The sequence below is a fragment of the Sminthopsis crassicaudata genome, chromosome 6 (assembly GCF_048593235.1).
Source record: "Sminthopsis crassicaudata isolate SCR6 chromosome 6, ASM4859323v1, whole genome shotgun sequence".
Classification (NCBI taxonomy): domain Eukaryota; kingdom Metazoa; phylum Chordata; class Mammalia; order Dasyuromorphia; family Dasyuridae; genus Sminthopsis; species Sminthopsis crassicaudata.
In genome coordinates, this window is record NC_133622.1 from 153646114 (window position 1) to 153670905 (window position 24792).

The 24792-nt window shown below is 34.3% G+C and overlaps 1 protein-coding gene across 2 annotated transcripts in view; it reads right to left on the reverse strand.

The window, feature by feature from the left end:
- Positions 1-24792, reverse strand: part of ARHGAP24 (Rho GTPase activating protein 24) — a 102652-nt gene that overhangs the window by 10088 nt on the left and 67772 nt on the right. For both annotated transcript variants that reach the window (XM_074272859.1, XM_074272860.1), the window contains 3 exons: positions 14921-15043; positions 12357-12564; positions 1368-1500 (listed from right to left, as the gene is read on the reverse strand). In XM_074272859.1, coding sequence (XP_074128960.1) covers positions 1368-1500; positions 12357-12564; positions 14921-15043 — 464 coding nt within the window. The remainder of the gene's footprint in view (positions 1-1367; positions 1501-12356; positions 12565-14920; positions 15044-24792) is intronic.

Sequence of the window (24792 nt, forward strand, 5' to 3'; positions counted from 1 at the left end):
TATGTAGAGATAAAATTTCCCCTATGTATCTGTCTCATCAAATTTTACTGTCTTATCCCACTATTGTCACTGTTTTTAATGAAATCACTATTTGTTTCCATATTTGTAATTTGATCCATCTATTCTTTAGGATTAAGTTCTTTAGTTGCTAATTAATTTTTAAGTCTTCACTTCAAGGTTCTTTTGTTGTATAAAATTTTATTTTATTTATATTTAAGGCATACATTTAACTTTTCTGCTTTTTTATCAATTTTTGTAAAAAAAAAAGTCTACAAGTGAAAATAGATGTATTTTTACTTCTATTCAATATTTTCCAGAAGTTGATCACTTCTCATTTTTATTATCCACTCAGATCCTCCATTTTTTTAAAAATGAGATTTATCTAGGTCTGAAAGAGCTAAATTGAGTTCCTCCTATTTCATAGTGTAAAAGTCATTTAACTTTTCCTTTTAGAATGTAGATGTTATGCCATTTGTTACACAAATATTTGCTATTTATTCACTAGTTAGGGCAGCTGTCAGCAAAGCATACTTTGCTTATGTATTTTTAATTCTATTTTAATTCTATTAATTTCTATTTAATTATATTAAAATATAATTTTAAATTTATATTTGATTCTATTTTAATTTCTATTTTGCTCTTTTGAGAACGATTGTCATTTTTGAATGACATTTTTGAATTTTGAAATATATTATATAGATTGAGATTTGTTAATTTTTCCCTGGTTGGAAGTTTTAAAAGATTATTGCTAGAAAGCAATGGGAATTTGGGATGCCCGTGGATTGGGATTCCTCTCCTGGTTGTTTCAAAGTAGGATTTAATCTGTTCCTAAGACCACACTATTGCTATTTGCTCTTCAATCTATTCCTCACAATACATGGCTAGGACTTGCTGCAATGGCTTCCTCCTGTTGTCCCTAAGCAAATTTCCTCTCTCAGCCAACCTAAGTATAAGACGCAAGTATAAGACACATGGCACTATGTTCCTTCTCTGTCTTCCTATGCTGTCATGGAAAAGTAACTGTTATTTTTTCTTGGATTTCTCAACCAGAATTCAATCAGGTACATTTTTTTAGTTCTTTGTGGAGAAGGTGTGGGGCCATATGGACTATACTGCTTCCTGCTACTCTACCATCTTGATTTCCTTAAGAGTGAGACCATGAAAAGCCAAAAAATAATACCAATATTTTGGGTTGGTCCCTGAGGTTAGGGACCAATTCCTGTGACCCAAGAATTTAGATACCTTAGGTCACAGATTATTATACTAATGCACAGAAAATCAAAAGGGCAGATTACAAATTAAAGGTCAGAAAGGTCACTGACATAAAACCCCAATCCACGTATAATTAGAATTACTATTAAACTTACCATTTCTTCTTCTTTAATGAGTAAACTGGCACAGGACAGAAAGTCTTCATACTTAGAAAAAGGAATGATTGGTTCTGGAAGTTCTTGGAGATATAATTGTAGAAGCGAAGCCACTGTGTGCACATCGGTGTTACTGGAGTCAGAATATTTAAAATACTTTTCAGTGAAGTGATGCACTCTTTATTAGGCCATTGGCCCAGTAAAATTGCACATTGTAAAATATAGATTAATTGAAAAGACTCATATAAAGACCTAAAGAAATGGAAATTAAATAAAGTGGATTCCTTAGAAAGCCCACAGACAGAGGTTACGATTACTTATTAATAATGAAAATGTTATCTAACAAAGATAAATTTATTAAGGCCAAACATTCAAATTTCATTGATTTTAAGTAGTATCTCCTAAGTAGATCATTGAGCTGAGTTAGCTAGCCAGCTAACTAGATAATTAGCATTTATTAAGCACCAATTATGTACCAGGCACTGTATTCAATACTAGGAGTATAAGAAAGGCAGTCCTTCATCTCATAGAACTCACAGTCATAGTGAGTCACTATGCAAACAACTATAAACAAGATACATACATAATAAAATGGGAGTCGTCTCAGAGGGAAGATTAAAGAAGTTTGGGAACAACTTCTTGCAAAAGAAAGGACATTAGCTAAGACTTGAAAAAAAAACAAACAGAAGGGAGAGATGAGGAAGAAGAGAGCTCCAGGCAGGGGGGACAGCTATGAAAATACTCAAAGCCAGAAGATGGAGTGTCATGTTCAGGAAGAGTAGAGAAGGCAGTGTCACTGGTTCGCAGAATATGTGGAAGGCAATAAGGTATAGGAAGAAGCCAGGTTATAAAGGACTTTGAAAACCAAACAAGATTTGATTCTGGAGGTAACAGGGAGCCAGTGAGGTTTATTGGACAGGGGAGAGAGTGACATGATCAAATTTGTCCTTTAGGAAAATCAGTTTGGTAGATGGAGAATCGATTGGGTGGACTAAGACTTGAGACAGGAAAACTAAGTAGCAGTCTATTGCAATAATCCGACTGTAAAATAATAAGGTATTAGTGAAAATGGTGGTATAGTCAGGATTGCCTGGGGTCTAGATGCTATAAAAGTAGAAATGATAAGACTTAGCAACTGACTGAATATGGGATGTGGGAGAGAGAAAGAGTAAGGAGTGGGCAATGACAATAAGGTTACAAGCCTAAGTAAGTAGGAAGATCCTACTTATCCTCAACAGTAATAGGGAAGTTAAGAACAGGGGAAAGTTGATAAGTGTGTGGGAAGATGATGAGTTCAGTTTAGAACATGGTGAGTGTAAGATGTTTTTGGGGCAGGAAGTTTGAAATGTGGAACAGGTAGTTAAAAATGCTAGGCTGAAAGGAAGGAGAGCTATTAGAGATGGATAAGGCAGGCCTGAGAGTTGTCTGCATAAGGATAATCATTGAAATCATGGCAGTTGATCAGATCATCATGTGCAATGATACAGAGCGAGAAAAAAAGAGGGCCCAAGATAGAGCTTTGGGGAACACTTACAATGAAGGGGATGGTAAGGATGAAAATTTGGCGAGGGAAATATAGAAAGCGTGATCAGACAGGTAGGAGGACAAAGAAAAGAGAGCAAGATCACAAAAAGCTAGAGAGAAGAGTCTACTACCCTTCTATGTCTGTTTCAGTACATGTTAATGTGGGGAAGGAAAGATTCAAGGCGATTGAATCTGTAAGAAACTGATAGGAAAAAGTGAAAGGAAATAAGCATTTATCAAGTACCTCCTATGTGCCAGGCACTGTACTAAGTACTTCTACAGAAATCATCTTTGATTCTCATACTAGCTCTGGAAGGGTTTAGTTATTATATCCCCATTTTATAGTTGAAGCAATTCAGGCAGATACAGTTAAGTGACTTGCTCTAAATCACACCGTTTAGTGTGTTGACGCCCATTATTTATTTATTTCAGTGGGCTGAAATTGAGGTTGATTTCTTTAGCTTCTTTCTCTGCTGAGAAATGTACTGGGTGGGAGTGTTCACTGGGCTCTTTCTCTAATATCAGCAAATACAGTGCAAAGTCAGGGGCATAATGACACGGATAAGGATTATCACATTTTATCTCTACTGAGTATTTTCTTCTAGTCTCAGTGTACCTATTTGTTCATCATTTCATGGCTGAAAAAATCAGGTTTTAAGGGACAGCTAGGTGGCGCAGAGGATAGAGCAGCAGCCCTGAAGTCAGAAAGACCAGAGTTCAAATCTGGTCTCAGACACTTAACACTTCCTAGCTGTGTGACCCTGGGCGAGTCACTTAACCCCAGCCTCAGGGGGGAAAAAAAAATCAGGTTGTGAATCTCCTTGATGGGAGAAAGCGGAAGTGTTGTTCTAGATTTGTTAATGCATAAGACTAACATTTATTAGAACACTGTTCTCTCGTGATATCTGCTTTAATCTAAAAGGATCCTGGCAGCAAGACCATTTACTGAGAAATATTTCTCCCATGATACTTTGGCAATCAGGGAGGACTTCTGCTTCTGGTAGGGTATGCTTGTGTGACCCTTATGAAATTATCACCAACATATGACATGTTTTTGCTAGATCTTTCAAGAGGATAAAGAGTCAAGGAAAACACATTCTAACATGTTTTCTGGTGCTAATATTTTTCAAATACATAGTACAAGTTGGTATTACTTTCCTTTGTACACACTGGGAGTAAATTTCACTTTTCTTCATGATAGCTGTGACCCTTTTGGTCGAACTAGTAACAGTCTTAGTGTCTTGTCCCCATGTCCAAAGTCACGTAAAGCTTTCATGACCAAAACTGCTAAACGTCTCGAATAATATCAGCTGCTTCTTGGAACTAAGGGTAGGATCAGGGACAGTCTGGCATAGTATTTTAATGAACACTTTTAATTTTGACAACTGTATCTATAATAAAGTGACTTCAACCACTGAAACTTAAGTCCTACTAATGCATTGTTGATGGAGTTGTGAAATAATCCAACCATTCTGGAGAGTAATTTAGAACAATTTGATAGCCCAAAGGGCTATCAAAATGTGCATACCCTTTGATCCAGCAGTCTACTGGATCTGTATCCCAAAGAAATCATAAAAGAGGAAAAAGGACCCATTTGTGCAAAAAATGCTTGTAGCAGCCCTTTTTATAGTGCCAAAAAATCAAATAGATACCCATCATTTAGGGAATGGCTGAATAAGTTATGGTATATGAACATAATGGAATATTATTGTTTTATAAGAAATGATGAGCAGGATGATTCCAGAAAAACCTGGAAAGTATTTTTACCTTTTTGTTTGTTTCTTATGGGGTTTTTCCTTTGTTCTGATTTTTCTTCACAATATGACAAATATGGAAATATGTTTAAAAGAATTGCACATATTTAATTTATATCAAATTGCTTACTGTCTTGGGGAGTAAAAAGATTAAGGGAGGGACTGAGAAAAATCTGAACAGAAAGTCTTACACAAATGAATGTTGAAACTATCTCTACATGTATTTGGAAAATAAAAAATTATCTTAAAAAAGGAACTTGAGTTCTTTAACATTTACTATCTTGCAGTACTTTTTACAGTTGTTTGTTGGCCATCTTTTCTATTCACCCACAGGTAACTGAGGTTAAGAAGGTTGATGTAAGGCTCACAAATTCTGTTGGCACATTCTATTGTGGAAATCCCAAACTTTCAGTCATCTGTAGTCCACCTTCTTGATTGTTATATATTCCTTCCTTGGCTATTACTATAGTTTCTGTGTTAAGCACCTTCTTGATAATGCCTCTGACTTGCCATTAGTCTTCCCTGCTTGGTAATGTAGCTAAACATGGTCAGCTAGTGCTACACCCATCTCTAACAAACAGTGTCTAATTTGGTGGGATGTTGTCAGTCCAAACTTAGAACTTTGCTCCATAAACAGTCTTTTAATTTCTCAGTGATCCAACATTTTGTGAGGAATTCCAGCTTTTGTGAAGGGGATAACAGGTGTTCTCTCAGTACAGGACTTCTCTTGATCTCTCCCAACTAGCCACTGGCAGCTGATGATAGCCACTGTACAGGTCCACCCAGAAAACCACTGCCAATACAAGGCATTTTGCACTCTTGGCATGGTGTGTTGGTGCCTTGATTCTTTTGTTTCAGGCAAAATGTTAAGGTATTAAGATCTGGCCTGTTGCTTGTGATACTCTTCTACTATTCTAAATAGATGGAAATTGGTTCCAAACAAAACATCTATGCAGGTTTGGTCTGTGCATATCAAATCACCACATAAATTGCTTTGTTGATGCAAGCAATATTTTCATGAAATTTTGAATATAAGCTAATGTATTCCAGGTATAGAGAATTTTTTTTAACTAAAAGGGTAAAGCCTTCAAAAGACTGTATGTACACAGTGACAACAAAATTATACAATGATTAATTCTGATGGATGTGGCTCTTTTAAAAAAATGTGGTGATTCAGGCCAGTTCTATTGGAACAGATGAAGAGAGCCATCTGTATCCAGAGAGAGGACTATTGAGACTAAGTGTGCATCACAACATAGCATTTTCACTTTTTTTTGTTTCTCATTTTTTTCCCTTTTTGATCTGCTTTTCATGTATAGCATGTTAATTGTGGAAATGTGTATAGAAGAATTTTTCATGGTTAACATATATTGAATTACTTGCCATCTAAGGGAGGGAGTGAGAAGAAGGGAAGGAAAAAAATTTGGAACACAAGGTTTTGCAAGGGTAAATTTTGAAATTTATCGATGATATGGTCTGAAAATTTAAAAAAAAAGGTTTAATAAAAAAAACACTATAGGTAGTTGTAGCGAGCTGTCGTCTCCAGAAGCTGCTGGATCGCTCTCTGGGAAGAGATCTGCTGTGTCTACTCAAATCTCTCAGACAGATTCTTCTTCCTGTAACGAACCGTTGTCTCCAATAGTTCAATTGTAGCGAGCTGTCGTCTCCAGAAGCTGCCGGATCACTCTCTGGGAAGAGATCTGCTGTGTCTACTCAAATCTCTCCGACAGATTCTTCTTCCTGTAATGAACCGTTGTCTCCAGGCAGTTGCTGTTAACTCTTGTCCAAAGAAGTGACTTCCCTTCCTGCAGAGAGCCCCGTCAAGCCTGATGCAATTCAGAGTCTTTCTTCTTGAATCCTGGCTCTGAATCTCCTCCAGCTCTTATCCTTCTCCAGGCCGATCTGCTCTCCAGGCCCAATATGGTGTCTTTTTATCCTCCCAGAGAATGGGCGTGGGATAATGCAAGGGCTTCTGGGAAGAACCACCCCAGCCAATGAGCTTGCCCCCTCTATCAAGTCAACCTGAGTTCTCACCTTGTAATTGTCCAGAAAACCTGAATTCTCACCTTGTCACTATCCAGACAACCTCAGTTCTCACTTAGTAATCCTAACATCTACTCCTCCTCCTGGAGTGCTGTCCTCTTTTATCCTCCCAGAGAATGGGCGTGAGATAATGCAAGGGCTTCTGGGAAGAACCACTTCAACCAATGAGCTTGCTCCTTCTATCAAGTCAACCTGAGTTCTCACCTTGTAATTGTCCAGAAAACCTGAATTCTCACCTTGTCACTATCCAGACAACCTCAGTTCTCACTTAGTAATCCTAACAGGTAGTAAGTATTTTCTTTAAGTATTTCTTGTTGAATGAGTAGGACAAAAGGGTCACTTGTACTCTGAAGTTTAGGAAAAAGTTTGTATTTGTTCTCTTATTTTTCCAAAGATAATTCTGTAGAATTCAATGTAATTAAAGTTACATTCTCTTCTTAAATGCATGTGGTCTGTATATAGCTATTTTTTAAACAAGTATAACAAGAGGAATACCTGTCTTTCTGGCTTCTTTATGATGCTGGCGTTTGTGTGTCATGCTAGTTTACCTTCCATTTCCTTTTGTTATTACTTTTTAATATGGGACAGATTCGTCCTTGGACCCATCTTTCCCTATAATTATTTTGAATTCTTCTGTTGATTTACCAGCTACAGTGTTTGTTGCTTGCTAATTTAGTTTTCCTGTACTATTGTATTTGGAATATTTGTCATATGAACTATTTCTTGACTTATCCTCCATATACTCCATATACTCAAATGATTTCACATAATGATGAGTCAGAACATGTTCCAAGACTATAGAATATTTAGAAATAGCTTTAGGTCAGATCAGCCACATAGTCCTATGGCTATTCTGGACAAATCTCAATACTTCATCTCAATACCTCTCTTGCTCCTCTAGTCAGGAAAAAGGTCTGTCCACTAATAATAGAAATTAGGATGACTGTTCCTTTTTTCACTGAACATTTTTCTAAACTCATTGCTATTCTTGCTGTTTGACTCTGGCCATTTTGAGTTTACTTATGTATAAGCTTAGGGTTGATTAACTTAGGTCACCTCAACCCATACAAAATAAATAAGATGCTCAAAGTGCAAGAAGTCCTTGGAGCTAATGTAATATTGCACAGAAATTGCTTTCAGATATGATTATAGGGAACTTGGCCATGCTCCAGGGGCTATTAAGTAAGTTTACAACCAAAGTCATTTCAGAGGTTGAACCAAGGGTGGCTTTCTAATAAAATCCCCAAGAAGGAACCACCTAAGGGGCAAGGAGAAGCTTCATCATGGGCCTTGGTCTAAGTATCTTCTCTCTGCCACTGCCTTCAGATAGAATAGGCCCTTGTGAACTTCTAAGCTCCTAGAGGACACTGGATTTCCCAATCCCCATCAGTATCCTACTAGCATCCTCACATTTCCTTCCTTGAAAAGGAAAGAGTGACAGAGATATATGGCTTCACCAGGAGCTATTGAAAAGCTAAGGAATTAGAGAAAAGGATTTCCAGTAACCAAGAGGTATCAGTTATCTCACTGTCACAAGTGATCTCTAAATTTGAGCCCCCTTTCCCTTGGATGTTGTATGTGCTTATGGGTGAGTGTATCACAAACATGGGGTATTTTTGTACCAACTCTACACACCAAAGTAAAAAAATTATTTCTAGAAGATGCTTAAAGCTGCTGACAGAAATGATTTCAATGGGTAATTTTTGAATAGGAAAGTACTCAGCTGAGGGCTTGAAGCTATAGCATTAGATAATAATTCCTTGAATCCTCTGGAATACCTTTATACCAAGAAGGAAATGTATCCTTGCTGTGAAACCTGAGATTCTTCTTTGAAAGTGAGTTGGGAGGGGGCAGCTAGGTGGTTCAGTGGATAGAGCATCGGCCTTGAACTCAGGAGGACCCGAGTTCAAATCTGATCTCAGACACTTAAATTTCCTAACTGTGTGATCTTGGGCAAGTCACTTAACCCCAGCCTCAAAAAAAAAAAAAAAAAGTGAATTGGGATAGGGCTCCTAGAGCTTAAATAGGCAACAAAACCATTTTAAAGTAAGAGTCCATTGCCTTGTTTCAACAATGTGGTGATTCAAGACTGTTCCAATAGACTTGGGGTGGAAAATGCTAATCACATTCAGAGAGAGAACTATGGAGACTGAATGTATATTGAAGCATAGTATTTTCACATTTTTATTTGTTTAAATTTTTTTTCTCATTTTTTTTCTCATTTTGGATTGATTTTTCTTTTACAACATAACAAATATGGAGATATGTTTAAAAGGATTGCACATATTTAGCCTGTATCAGATGGCTGCTATCTTGGGAAGGGTGAAATAAAGGAGGAAAGGAGAATAATTTAGAATACAAGTTTTATAAAAATGAATGCTGAAAACTACCTTTACATGTATTTGGAAAAAAATATTTTTAAAAAAGGTGGGGTCCATGATTCCATTTGCTTATACCATACTCCAAGGAAGGCCCTTTAAGAGTTTCTAGAAAGGAGCACATGTTGTCACTGTTTAGAGACCCATTAGTCCTGTAACAGTTCTACTCTTTTTCTGTTCCATATACTCCTTTCTCAGGAGAACTAGGGATATTTCTTGAAAATGTTCTTAATTCGAGATGATTATTGCTGTCTGTAACAGTTTATACAAATTGTAGCCTATTTCAAGGGAAGCCTCTCTGCGCCTCTGAGAGGACCTAGTCACCATTTGACATACTAGTGATATATCTCTCTCCACTATATTTGTCCACTAGGAATCACTGCAGTTAAGAGTGCTGAATTCAAATTTAACCTTAGGACATTTACTAGGTGGGTGATGCTGGGCAAGTTACTGAGCCCCTATTTGCTTCAGTTTCCTAAACTGTAAAATGAGTATTATCTTCTATTTTTTCCAGTTATTTTTGAATGGCTGACTCTGATATTTCAGACAACATTCATAAGGTATCTCTAGCCTTCACTCCTTTGAAAAATATATACTTTTAAAAAGTCACTCCCCTAATTTTCTTACTTTGTTCCTCATAAAGTTTATAAGATTCTTCTTATTAAAAACAAGTTCTCTTCCATTTAGCAGTAGTTTCTTGTGAATACTAATCTCCAAAATTAGCAGTATTTTTCTATCTTATATTTATATCTTCATAATAATGACAAAAATGCCTAACCACTAAAGAGTAATACCACAATTGACCAAACAGTGTGATAAATTCCAGAAATTCAAATTAAAAGTAGTGATAATAGTACAACTACAAGTAGTTTTAAAGTAATTATAAAATGGTGTTCTCTGAGGCATAGATCAGAACAAAGATTTTCATAATAAAAATGTTTAAAATGCAACAATGCTGGAAATCCTGTTTAAAGAAAGCTAAATGAAACAAACAAAACAAAATTTAAAATTAGCCTATTAGGATCTATATCTCAAAAAGATAAAAAAAAAAGGGGGGGGGAACCTACAAATGCCAAAATGTTTCTAGTAGCCTTTTTTGTAGTGGCAAGGAACTGGAAACTGAGTGGATGCCCATCAGTTAGAGAATGGCTAAACAAATTATAGTATATGAATGATATGGAATATTATTGTTGTATAAGAAATGATGAGGAGAATGATTTTAGAGAAGCCTGGAGAGACTTACATGAACTGATGCTAAGTGAAGTGAGCAGAACCAGAAGATCATTGTATTCAGCAACAACAAGATTGGATGTTTATCAATTCTGATGGACATGGCTGTTTTCAATAGTGAGGTGATTCAGGCCTGTTCCCATAGATTTGTGATGGAGAGAGCCATCTTCATACAGAGAGAGAGGCTTTAGGGACTGAGTGTGGATCACAGCGTAGTATTTTCACTTTTGGTTGATGCTTGCTTGCTTGCTTTATTCTTTTGTCATTTTTTCCCTTTTTGATCTGATTTTTCTTGTTCAGTAAGATAAAGGTGAAAATATGTTTAGAAGAATTGTACATGTTTAACCTATATTGTATTGTTTTCTGTCTAAGGGAGGGGGCGGGAGAAAAATTTGGAGTACAAGGTTTTGTAAGAGTGAATGTTAAAAATTATCTTTGCATGCATTTTGAAAAACAAAAAGCTATTACTAAAAAAAGAAAAAAAGAAAGATAGTTTTCTGAGCTGAGATGCCTCTACAGCTGATGATCCTGCTCTATGTCCGCCCAATATCACTTTCTCTTTGTCCTTTCACTGTTTGTCCATGCCTTACTTAGTTTTGTATGACTCCCATTCTTCCTTTTCTGATTCTAGACCCTCAGAATCTCTATGTGATTTTCATGTCTCCCACATAATGGTTTTCATTGATTCAGAGAGGGGTAAAGATTCTTTCACATTCTGTTCTAACTAATTACTTCAAACAGTAAGTATTCTTATCTAACAAAAATTACTACCTTTATGTAGGGTGGGATAATCATATATCTCAACTGTATACTTAACCTTTGGTCATTTTTTTATCTCTTTACAAATTTTGTGAATTTTGAGACAGAACAATAAAGTAGAATCTGGACTATTATCTGGGCTGAAATTGTTCTCTACAATTTCTCCAATTTCCTCCCTGCCTCCTCCATTCAACCTACAATTTACTTTATTAGGGCATGCCCCTTCAAGTTTTACACCTAGTTTCTACCTCCTTTTTCAACTTAAATTCTTCCCTTCTGCTCCTTCTCCCACTGAAAGAAGCTGTCTGTCTCTTTAGATTTGACTGAATTGCTAAGAAATCAATTCTCTTTGATCCTCCCAAGGAACCAATAAGGTGATTGCTTCATCATCTCAAATTGAATGTCTTTCAGTGCTGAACCCAGAGCACAGAAGTGTCCCAAATTCTACCAGATCAGGGGATAGCAGTCAGATCTCATCCATATTTACATATACCATACATATACACACAAAAATATATAAATATATGTGTTTGTGTACATACAGATATATGTATACGTATACACATACACAGAGCAAGCGAGCTGGCTAGTTGCTAAAATAGCCTAGAAAAGGAAAGAAATAAGAAACAGAATGCATGTAATTTTTATTAAGTAGAATCACAGAAAAAAAAAGACCACTGAAATGAAGAGATGGTATGGGAAGGAAGATTGAGAGGGGAGTATATATGTATGTGTTGGTATGTTTATGTGACTGCTACTGCATATATATGTAAAATGAGTTGGACACAATAGTGGACAGAAAGAAAGAGAGTTTGTATTGTCTTTGGGAAATTGCATTTTTTGATTCCAATCTTTTTCTTGAAACAAAGACCCATTTGATAACATCAGAGAATCTCTTCTCAGTTCCTTAAGCAAGAGTATCCTTAAGATTCTAAGAGAGAATGATATTTTTAAAAATACAACAAATACTGTTGAAGCAAATTAAATACTGATTCATTTTCTAGGTGTTTTCATGTTACATGCACTTGTTGGCATTTATGAAATTTCTTTCACTTGATGAATGTGTATATCAATTCCCATTTGGTTCTGATTTTACTTGCCTTGATAGGAAGGAGTTGCACTCCTCCCTTCCCTTTATAACTTGTTTGTAGATAGTTGTTGTCATGCTGTTTCCCATATTAGACTGTAAGCTACTTGAGAATAGGGAATGGTTTTTGCCTCTCTCTGTACCCTCAATATTCAGTACAATGCCTAGCATATAGTAGGTGCTTAATTTGGTGGCTTTTTTTTTTTTAACTTACCTGTCAAAAGATGGCTTCTCTCCATAGTCAAAGGCATCCCGCAACTCTTTCACAAGGTTAGCCTGTCCTGAAAGACGAAATAGACCTTCTTCCTTTAGCCCCCATTGTCGGATAAAATCCACACATTGTTCTACTAACATGGGGGCCAGGAAGTTCCCATATCTCTTCTCAAAGCAGATGGTTTCTTCCAGTTTCTGTCCAAAAATACCTGGAAGGATACAAAACCAAATATCTCTGGCAGTAGGGTAATTAGCTCTGTTTATTTGTATGACCTTTAACATGTGAGAAAGTAATTAGCTTTATTATAAGCAGCATTTCATTTGTCTCTATCAACCCAAAGAACTGTTCATAAGCATTTTCAAAGAGATAATTTTTCTCTGTTTTTCTAAAGTGGGTCCTCAACAACTGGGGAATCATTGAATAAACTGCAGTTTATGAACATAATGGAAAGTGTTGAATTCTAAGAAATCATAAATATGAAGAATTTAGGGTAATTTGAAAAGACTTATGTGATTTTATGTAGAATCAGGATAATGACCATAATAAAGTACAGAAAAATAGCAATTACAAAATCAGAAATCAGATCAATTGCAGAGATGAATGCTCATATAAAAGGGAAGGGTATGTTCCTGTGATTACAGAGAATAGGAAGAATTTTTGAAAAATCACCATTATGATAACTGAAAAATATTGTCTACCCATATTTACTATCTGCTTTCACCCATAAGGCATCCTTAATATGCACTGTTTTTCCTCCTTTGTATTTAAGTATAAGGATGAGAAAATTTAATGGGAAGGACACTGAAGTACTAGTCAATAGTATATTCCCAGATATTCAATATCACATTATAGGATTTGATCAAAGGAGCCAACTTAGTCAAACTGAGACTTGTTAAAAGATCTTAATTTTAAAAGTACAAAGTACAAGTAAAGATTCACAAGTGAATTCCACCAAACATTTAGAAAACAATTAATTCCAATACTATATAAATTTTTTTGGAAAATAGGTGAAGAAGGAATCTTATCAAACTACTTTTATGAAACAAATATGGTGCTGATACCTAAACCAGGAAGAGCTAAAACAGAGCTAGAAAATTATAGATCAATTTCCATACATGAATTTCGATGCAAGAATTTTGAACAAAATACTAGCAAGGCAATTCCAGCAACATATCACAAGCAGTATGCCCTCTGACCAAGTGGAACCTATCCCATTATTTATTTATTTAAAAAACTATTTATCCCAAGTATTTATTTATTAAAAAACTATTTATTTTTAAAATATATGCCTAGTTTTTCAACATTCATCCTTGCAAAATCTTATGTTCCAGATTTTTTCTCCTTCATCCTCTCCTTTAGATGTCAAGTAATCCAATATATATTAAACATGTGATACACATTTTCCACAATTAAAATGCTGCACAGGAAAAATCAGATCAAAAAGGAAAAAAAATTGAGAAAGAAAACTAAACGTAAGCAAGCCAAAACAAAAAAAGTGAAAATACTATGTTGTGATCTATATTAATTCCCTACAGTCCTTTCCTTAGGTGCAGATGGCTCTCTTTATCACAAGTCATTGTATTACAAATACATATCTTTTAGAAATGGCTTAATTGGCTGATATATTGTGGTACTGGATACTGTTTGGAAATTCCCAAGGAATGTTTATTGAAAGTAATTCCAAAGGCAGAGGAAATTTAACATTAAATGAACATAATATTCATGACTTTTGATTCTGTGTTATACAATAAGGTCAGAATCACTCAAAATCACTGGAATCAGGGCATCCAGGAAGGAAGTGGGCAAAAGAGGAGGACATTTATATACAAGAATTTTAATTACATGAATTTAGTTTAAAACAATTAAATTTCCTCTTTCACAAGTTCAGTACCATTCAAAATATAAATATTGTTATTCTCAACATGTTAAACACCAGGAAATGAGGATTCCATACACAAAGAACAGGAAAAAAAAGATTTCCGCATCTATTGGGATAATTATATGATTTCTTGATTGAGATAATCATATAATATTATTAATATGATAAATTATATTGATCATTTTCCTAATATTGAACCAACCCTATATTCCTGGGATAGATTCCACTTGGTCAGAGGGCATACTGTTTGTAATATGTTGCTGGAATTGCCTTGCTAGTATTTTGTTCAAAATTTTTGCATCAAAATTCATTTAGAGAAATTGATCTATAATTTTCTAGCTCTGTTTTAGCTCTTCCTGGTTTAGATATCAGCACCATATTTGTTTCATAAAAGTAGTTTGATTTATTTACCTATTTTTCCAAAAAATTTATATAGTATTAGAATTAATTGTTTTTTAAATGTTTGGTGGAATTCACTTGTGAATCCATCTTGCCCTGGGGATTTTTTCTTAAAGACTTCATTAAGTTTAAATTTTCCAATTAAGCACCAAATTAGAAACTCAGAAAATCAAAAGTGATGTTAACAAAATTGAAAGTTATCTGATGAGGGGAAAACGCTGCAACAAAGAAGTGTAACAGAATTTTTTTAGTCATGTTTGCTTTTTAATCATACTTAACTACTCACCTCCACCAAATGGTGCCCAAATGACTCTGCGAATAGTCTTTAGCCATTCTTCCATGTCATTCTGTGTATTAGCCATAAAAAGGTACGTCTCATAGTTTTCTGTCATCTGATGTTGATCTTTTCCTATTAAAAAAAAACCAACAAAATAAAACAGTGACACATAAGCAAACTCCTTGACAAAATCTTGCCACCAAGAACTTCTCCTATAATCCTTCTAACACACTATATGCATGATGCAAACACAGAGACTGTACTATGCCAAGATCTGATTCTGACAAGTAATATCTGTTTTGAGTATAAGTATGAAATCAGTGTTTTTAATCTAAGTTGTTGACAAAGATTATTTGAAAGAGCTAAGGGTAGAAATCTGATTTAGAAAATTATCTGAAATAGCAGATGTCTGAAAAAGAGATTAATAGAATTAGAATGCAAACATAGTAGTACCAGAAGTAAAATTAACTTGTCAAAATCAAAATGCAATCTTCTGTAGATTCAAATAGCAATGCAGAACTAGGAAATAGAATGAATGTTTTTATGCAGCTTGGGGAGATGTTTTTCAAATGTATACATGTATACATACATAAGGGTTCTACAAAACAAGAATGCTGAAATTTACAGTGGATAAAGCACCAGTCCTGAAGTCAGGAAGACCTGAGTTCACACAATTAACACTTCCCAGCTATATGACCCTAGGCAAATCACTTTACCCCAATTACCTCAGGAAAAAAAAAAAGAATGCCAAAATTTAAGAGAGAATAAAGGCATAATCTAAGAATTTTAAATCTTCCAGAAAAAAGTATTTTAAAATACACACCCATGCCATGTTTTGGGAAATCATAGAAAAGTTGCCCAGAAATGTTGGATTTATAATACAAAGTATATGAAAGAATATATAGAATAACAGCAGAAAGAAATCCCAAATTTAACTTAAAAATACATACTAGTCAGACATCTATTATCCATTTTTTAAAAAGTAGTCAGTCAGGGAAAAAAATCTCATATTCTCAGTAAGTAAATGAAAATACTATAGTACTACTCTTTGATTATAATAAAGAAGCATGAGAAATAATTTTTTCAGAAGTTCCCAGAAGTGAGAAAGTGTGTTCAATACACAAATCCATCAAAGAGATCAATAGATTCAAGTAGCAATGCAGGACTAAGAAATAGAATGGATGTTTTCATGCAACTTGGGGGAGTGTGGCTTTCAATTTTTTTCTCTTAAAAAATTATCTGAAAATCATTGATAAAGAAAGGAAGACTTCAATGAGTTAAAGAATCCAAGGAACAAAAGATATCAGGGGAGAAATCAATGGGAAATAGGGAAATCAACGGAAAGTAGGAGAAAGAGGATTAATGTTTCACAAATAAAAATATTTCATAAAAAATGTCATTACTTTGGGAAAATCTAGGAAAAAAAAACTGGTCAAGGCTTTCTAGTTAGTTTACCAAAGTTTACAAATCCTAGGAATCCAGATCTCCTGACTATTGTTTTGCTCAGTGGTTTCAACTGTATGTAGCTCTTTGTGACCCCTTTCGGGTTTTCTTGGAAGAGATATTAGACTCATTTGCCACTTCTTTCTCCAGTTCATTTTACAAATGAGGCAAATGGAGTTAAGTAATTTGTCCAGTCACATAGCTAGTAAGCATCTGAGGAGAAATTTAGTTGAGTTTTTCTAACTTCAGACCCAGCACTCTATCCACTGCACCACCCTCGCTGTTTCCAACAAAAACTAAGTAGTTATCTCAAAGAACTCCAAAAGAATCAATGAATTAAAATATCAGAGGGAAATAGCAGTAAATTCCTTCAGTCATTCCAGAATTACATAAAAAATTATTAGAAAACTAGACACTAAGAATAGATAATATTAGTTGGGAGTGAGGGGAGAAATAAATTCAATATGAACTTTGATAAATGTATCCTGCAACCAGTAGTCTCTTGGTCCTGGACAAGCAGAACCCCAGAAGGGAATAGTCTGGAGGAGCTCTCCAAGAAGCCTGAAACCAACACAACCTTTTAATCCAGGTGGAACAGGTCAAGGCAGTATTAGGGAAGGGAGTCAACTCCTAACTGGGGATTTATTTTTTTTTTTAAGGAGTCAGAAATGGTTCCACAGGCCAGTATCTGCTTTGTGAAACCAGGAAATACCGGCATAAACCAGGAATGGTAGCAGGGCAGGGAGTGGATCCATTCACCCTGCATAGAACTCTAGTGATAGGATCCATAGTACAGAAAGGAAAAAGGACCAGAGGTTCCAAGAATGTAGAAGGCTGTGGACTTTAGCCACAGCACAAAGTTTCAGCCATGGCACAAAGTTTCAATCTAAGAAGAGAGGCTATGAGCCAAAAAGAAAATTCTAAACTCAATGAGGAAATATTGTGGGTTAGATGAAATCCAAGCACTATACTCAGAAAAGGATAATTATATAATAAGTACAATAGAACCTCGGAAGAAAGAAAGAAAAAAAAAAAAAAAAAAAGGCTTGATCACTGATGGTAAGAGTGGCTGGAAGAAATGAAGCCAAAAGGGGAAAATTATGAAAATTTTGCACTGGTCTTTTCTGATCTCAAAAACTAAGCTGAATTAGTTAAGGTTAGTACTTATATGGGAGACTACACAAGAATAGTGTATTGGACGCTTCCAGGTATAATTCAAGGGTAATCTCTAAGGTCCTCCTCTCCTGCAATACCTGTGAGACTTTTGGGCAAATCATTTAATCTCACTGGCTTTCAGTTTCCTCCTTAACAAAATTAAAGACTAATCCAGTTTGAGATCTATGATTCTTTTAAAGAAAAAAAAAACTGGAAAGAGAATAAGTGACATAACAGAAGGTAGAAAACTACGTAGTGAACTCTTGGACTAAAGAATGAAATAAACAAAAGATAATGATCATGAGACAACAAGCAATTTTAGGATAAAATTAAAAGACTGAAAAATTAGAAAAACATGGAAAACATCTGCTATTAAAAGCAAAGGACTTGGGGAAAAATTGAGGAGACACAATTTGAGAATTTCTGGACTCCCAGAAAACTATAAACAAATAAAAATTTTGTATATTACAATCAATTACAAAAGAAAATTCCCTAGATCTTATAGAACCAGAAAACAAAGTGAAAAGAGAAAAGAAAACAAATAAACAAATTGAAAACAACCAGGAGTGTCACGTAATGAATCAAGATTTTTCTGGTTAAAGAAAAATGCCAGAAATGTTCAAAAAGAAAGCATTCACACACTTAAAGAACCACAGTCAAGATTGTACTTGATTATGCTGAATCTAACATGAAGGAACAAGTTCTGACTTCTGTTTGTATCCCTAGCATTTAGAACAATGATTGGCACTAAATTAATGCTTGGTAACTTCAGATGAAATCTTGATGACAATATTATAAATTATATTACATTTGTATAACTATAAATAATAAATACTATAAAATATGAAAGAAAAATGTTTATAGGGGAAAATGGACCTTTAATAAAGGACTTTTAAGAAGTCTTTATAAAAATGCTAGGAAGAATTCTAGAGTGTGAGTACAGAACACAAGAGAAACCTATAATAGATTTTTGCATTTGAACAACTACAAGGATCCTAAATGATGATGAAGGGCTTATATTTAAATACAAAGAGAAGAAACAGGATGAAAAAATAGAAATTTATATGATAATTTTGTGTATATCTAAAAGGAATAGCAAGTTGTGTATAGTAGAGTTATGGTTTATGTACAATCATCTTTTTATTGTGCTATGTTATGGATATATTTGTTTTATTCCACAGATTAAAAATAGTATAAAATTAAAAAGAATCCTATTGTCTTCAAGGATCACAGAAGGAGCAAGGAAGTTAAACTCAGAATCCCAGTAGTAATTTTGCTATTTTGCTAACTTTGAGATAGAAAATAGACAAGAGGGGAAAGAAACATACTAGGAAACAAATTAGGAATAATGGAAGAAGTTATCATTTCTCATAACTGTGGTTGTAAGAAGAGTATATAAACATAGAGGAGAGGATGGGGATAACAGGTGTCTTATAAACCTTATTCTTATTTGAATGGAGCAAAGAATTAATAAATACACACAGAAAAAAACACCTAAAAGTTTGATGTAGAAAAACATCAAACTCAGCAATGTAGGGACAGGGTGAATGAAGAAGGAAATTTAAGAGAAAATGTAGTATTGAGAAAAGAATATTCACAAACTTCAGCTTTGATGGGTGAATCATAAAGTAGGGATCAAAATTAGAGAAAAAGTTTAAGAAATGATGATTGAGGTCTGGGCTGAAAAGAAGAGGGGCAAAGGAATATTAGGACAATTTCAATTACAGATTGTCAGTGTTTACTAAGTTCCTTTTCTTTTCCCACATTTTTCCTTGTGGATTAGGATAGGGACTAAGAAAGGAAAAATATAAGAGATTAGACCAGAGGAAAGCACACAATAATTAGAATGAGATTAATCCACCCATTAAACAAAGGAATATAATAGAATTGATAGAGCCAGACAATATGTTATTAAAAAAACACTTTAAATAAAAAATTAGGAAGAAATTAAAAAGAAGGGTTGAAATAGAAAGTAATATATCATAGGAGAACTTTTTAAGTACCAATGGCAAATCATATCAAAAGAAAAGTAAAAGTAAATGTGTTTAATTAAAATATTTACAAGCTAAATCCTATCATTTTAAGATTTACAAAGTATTTTACATACATTATTTCATTTGATTCTTAAGAGATATTAAAAGACTTGCTTAGGTCATTCAGCTAGTGTCTAAGAGAGGAATGAAACTCAGATTTTCCTGACCTTAAATGTAGTTTTAATTATCCTTATAGGTACCATAAATCATTAAATTATATTAATACTTATTATATAACTTAACATATGTGGACAGAATAGCAAAGCACCTCATGACTAATGATGAAATTAACTCAGTTACAGGAAGAAACAGAAAACAACACTTAGCTGTAGATGTCAGTGTTCTTTCAAATCATATATATATATATATGTGTGTGTGTGTATGTGTGTATGTGCATTTAAAGTAAACAAGAAAGAAGTTAGATACCTGAATATCAACATAGAAAAGTTAGATATGACAAATATCTGATAATTAATGAATGGTAATTCAAGAGATATGTATACTCCTAAGCTTTGAAAGAGACATTTGAAACAACTGACTGTTCATAAAAGAATGCAAAGCATAAATATTAAATATTCATATTTTATTGACCCTGACATTAAAATTATAATCAATCACAGGCAATGATTTATCTGCCTACCACAATTCTCTTTTCATCCTAGACCATCCTACACTTAGCTGTCAAAGTGATTTTCCAAAAGCTCAACTATGTCACCCTCTCTACTAAATAAACTCCAGTGGCTCCCTAGCACCACCAGGATCAAATAGAAAGTCTTCTGTTTGGTGTTCAGAGCCCTTCACAACCTAAGGTTATCTTTTCATAACCTAGGCCCATCTTATTACTCCCCTCCTCCAAAGCCTCCCCTCTCCACTCCATATTCTGATGTCCAGTGATACTAGGCTCAAAAAAGACTCCATTTCCAGACGGCAGGCATTTTCCCTGGTTACCCTTAATTTGTGGAATGTCCCTTTTCTCATTTCCACCTCCCAGCTTCATTAGCTTCTTTCAAGACCCATCTTAAACTCTACCTAATGAAGGAAGCCTTTTAAAATTTTAGTGCCTGTATATAACTTGTTTGTATATATTGTTCTTTTCCAGTCATGTCTAACTCTTAGTGACCCCATTTAGTTTTTTTTGGTAAAGAACTAGTGGAGTAATTTATTATTTCCTTCTTCGTTTCATTTTACACGTGAGGGAACTAAGGCAAAGTAAAGTGACTTGCCCAGGTTCACACAGCTAGTTAAGTGTTGGAGGCCAGATTTGAACTTCCTGATTCCTGAGCCACCTCAATGCTCTGTTTGTACTTAGTTGTTTGTAAATTGCTGCTCACATTACGATGATAATTCTTAGATCCACCTATGCAGCCTTAATCTCTCTCCTGCCCTTCAATCTTTCATCTCCAATAGCTTAATGGGCTGGATTTCTTGTAGCATCTTACACTCAACATTCCCCAAACTGATCTCATTACCTTTTAATAAACCCTCTTTTCTTCAGAACTTTCCTACTGCAGTCAAGGGCAACACAATCATCCCAGTCACTCAGACTGCAACCTAGATGTCATTCACAAAACCTCAAGCTCACATCCTATCTATTGCCAAGTCCTACCTTCAGCTCTTGGCTACATTTCCTTTCTTTCCTCTGATACCATCATCAGTTTCATGCATCACTTCATACCTGTTCCACGCATGGACAACAATCTTTTTGTTGGTTTCCCTGTCTCACATCCACCCTCTTCTCAACTATGAGAGGAATCATCCTGAAATATACATCTGACCATAATCATCTGCTACTCCATCAACTCCAGTGGCTCCTTATTACCGGGAGGATCAAATATAAAGTTCTAGGGTTGGCATTCAAAGCCCTTCAAAACCCGCCTCTTCTTTCTATTCTTCTTATACATTACTTTCCATTATGTACATTGAGATATAATAACCCTGACCTTCTTGATGTTCTTCAATAAGAAATCCCATTTCCTGAATTCTGAGCATGTTCAATGCCCATCTCTTATATAAATAATTTTCTACCTCCTCATCTCAGCTTCTTGGTTACTTACCTAAACTCCTAGCTAAGGGGGCAGCTAGGTGGCGCAGTGGATAGAGCACCAACCCTGAATTCAGGAGGACCCGAGTTCAAATTTGTTTCAGACACTTAACACTTCCTAGCTGTGTGACCCTGGGCAAGTCACTTAACCCCAGCCTCAGGGGAAAAAAAATCCTAGCTAAAAGCTCATGTACAAAACAACCTTTTCTAGTTTCTTTTAATGCTAGTGCCTTCCTTCTGTTGATTAGCTTCAATTAATACCATGTATATTGATCAAACATGGTTGTTTGCATGGTGTTTCCCTGTAGGATTGTGAATTCATTAGGAACAGAAGTCTTTTGCTTTTCTTTGTGTTCCTAGTGTTCTGCACAATGCACACAGTAAGTGCTTAATAAATGCCTGTTGAGCAGTTAACTAAATAGCAAGGAACACACATATTTCTCAATATTCCATAGTACCTTTATAAAAATTTGTCAGCACTGAAGAATTGCAGAGTGATAATATAAAAAATAATAAATATATTTTATAGACCAAAATTCAATTAAAATAATAACAAAGGAAATATGCACCTATGCTTAAAGATAAGTACTGACATGAGAACATAAAAGGAAAAAAAAAACTCAGAAAAAGAGATAATTATTATAAAGACAATAATGATGAGAAAACATCTAAACTTGAGAAATTAAATTCTCAGAAGATAATTTTATCTCTGAAAAAATATATTAACAGACAGAAAAAACAAAAAAACCAAACAGATCAGCAAAATAAGCTTGCAAGTAAAAAAAAAAAAAGCCCTCCTAATTTACTAAATTAACAACTCCAAAACAAGTACAAGTGAATAAATCTTGAAAATCAGAGGAAAAGGAGGGGAAAAAATGAAGACACAAAACTATACAACTGATAAACAAAATTTAATAGCATGAAATTTATAAACCAGTAAGAAACCTAATCAAAATTAACAGAGAGGAAAATCAAGTTACTAAAATTTTAAAAATGAACAACAGAGATTTATAACACAGGAAATTTTCAAAATTGAAAGAAATCACTATATATAATAATAATATACTAGCAAACCTAAGAATTTAAAAGCAGGTGAATATCTACCCTCACATATTCAAATAATAATATGCTCCCATTGAAGATGTCCTCAGTTCATCTATAGATAGGTAATAATTGATATTCTTTTAGACATATTTTTTAGTAGTAATAAGATTCTAGATTCTCTACCCCTACCCATGCCTTTGATATCTCCCTCTCCTTCTGATGCTCTGTATACTGGTCATTCAAAATCCTCATGAATGTTATCACCCCAGCATTGGTTTCCTCTCTAGAGCTGTTATTTTCTTTCTATTATCCTAGGTCAATTTTATCTCTTATCTAACCACTTTAGGGTCTGTGATGCTAGGGTTGAAGTTTGGTAGTTACATTATTCTTGATGAGGAAAACTGTTTATTAATTTTTTTCACAAACCTTTTTATTTTTCATCCCTTCATTGTCATCCTTGAATGTCCTTGCTATAACTTTGTTTAGTTGAATATATAGATGGGATGTCTTTAAAATGATTTCACATTCTACTGCTCATTTCTATTTTGAGACAATAGTGCTCATAATTATCCATCAATCTCTTAGTAAGATTTTACAGGGGAATTTATATTCTATACCATTGTTATTGTCAAAACCTCTTTGGCAGAAAGTTGATGTTTTGTAGTCTTTTTTAAAAATATTCTTGTTAGGGTAATTATTTTACATTGCTTTAATTTCTACTGCAATCATTATAGCTAACATATTTGTTGTCCTTTTCCCTTTTGGTTTAAGGTTTAATATTTTACATTCATGACATTTTTTTCTTTTTTTGTTATTCTTTCCTTTCTTCTCCCTCCTACTTTTCCTTTTCCAAAATTTTATGACTAGTTGATTCTTTGTCTAATCACAATTAAGTCATGAAGCATTTTATTGCTTGTTAAATTTTTTGAGATGTTATTTAGTTCTCAGCCTGTCTAGTGCTTACCATTTTTTTCAATTATAGATGCATTAGGCTTCTATATAATCAACAAATCTTTTACCTTTCATTTCTTCATGTGAAACATAATTCCCCTGTATTTCTGCCTATTCTCATCTTTTCCCACCTTTCCAATGAAATGACAAAGAATCAGAATGTATGTTGATTTAATTTGGAGTATCTTATCATGTTCTTAAAATATCTCTTTAATTTTATCCTTCTTATTAGTGCACACATTAAAATTTATCCATAGTACTGCCAAAAGGCCACAGGAAATTTCATGGTATATATGGTCATCACTGTAGTATAAATACTAAATATACAATATATACAAACATATAAAATAACCAAATTTACAAAACAAGATAAAATCAATCTCATAAAAAATAAGCAAGCCCCAAATGTGGGGGAAACACTTGGCTCATATGGACATTTATGTAAACACTTTTGTTATTTGTTCTTCAGTTATTTTGGCTATGACTGACTCCTTGTGACCCCGTTTGGGGCTTCATAGCAAAGATACTATAATGGTATTCCATTTCCTTTTTCAGCTCATTTTACTGATGAAAAAATTGAAGCAAATGGGAATAAGTGACTTACCCAGGATCACATAGTTTATAAGTATCTGAAGTCAGATTTGAACTCAGGGAGAGAGGTCTTCTTGATTCCAGACCCAGCATTCTACCCACTGTGCCACCTAGCTGCCTGAAGTGTACTCATTATTAGATGTTTAAAAAACAATGAAACTCTATGCTACAAAAATAATTCTCAAAATTAGGTAAATACATTAAAATCCTTTTATGAGATGTATGTGGTGCTGATCCCCAAGACAAGGTCAAACAAAGGAGAAACACAAATTTACAGACACTTTTAACTAAGGAATATTGATGCAAAATTTTTAAACAAAATCTTTTCAAGAAGACTAGGAAAAGTCACAGAATATACTCTACTATGTTCACATTTGTGGCAGTGATGGCTGAACATTAGGAAAACAATTAATAGAATTATGTAAATGATAAAAATTAATAATGATGATTATAGTTAATACTTACACAATGCTTACTATGTATTGGGTACTGCTCTGAGTGCTATATAAATATTACCTCTTCTATCCTTATAACAACTCTGGGAAGTAGGTGCTATTATCGCCATTCTACAGATGAGGAAACTGAAGCAAAAAGAGATTAAGTGACTTCCTCATGATCACATA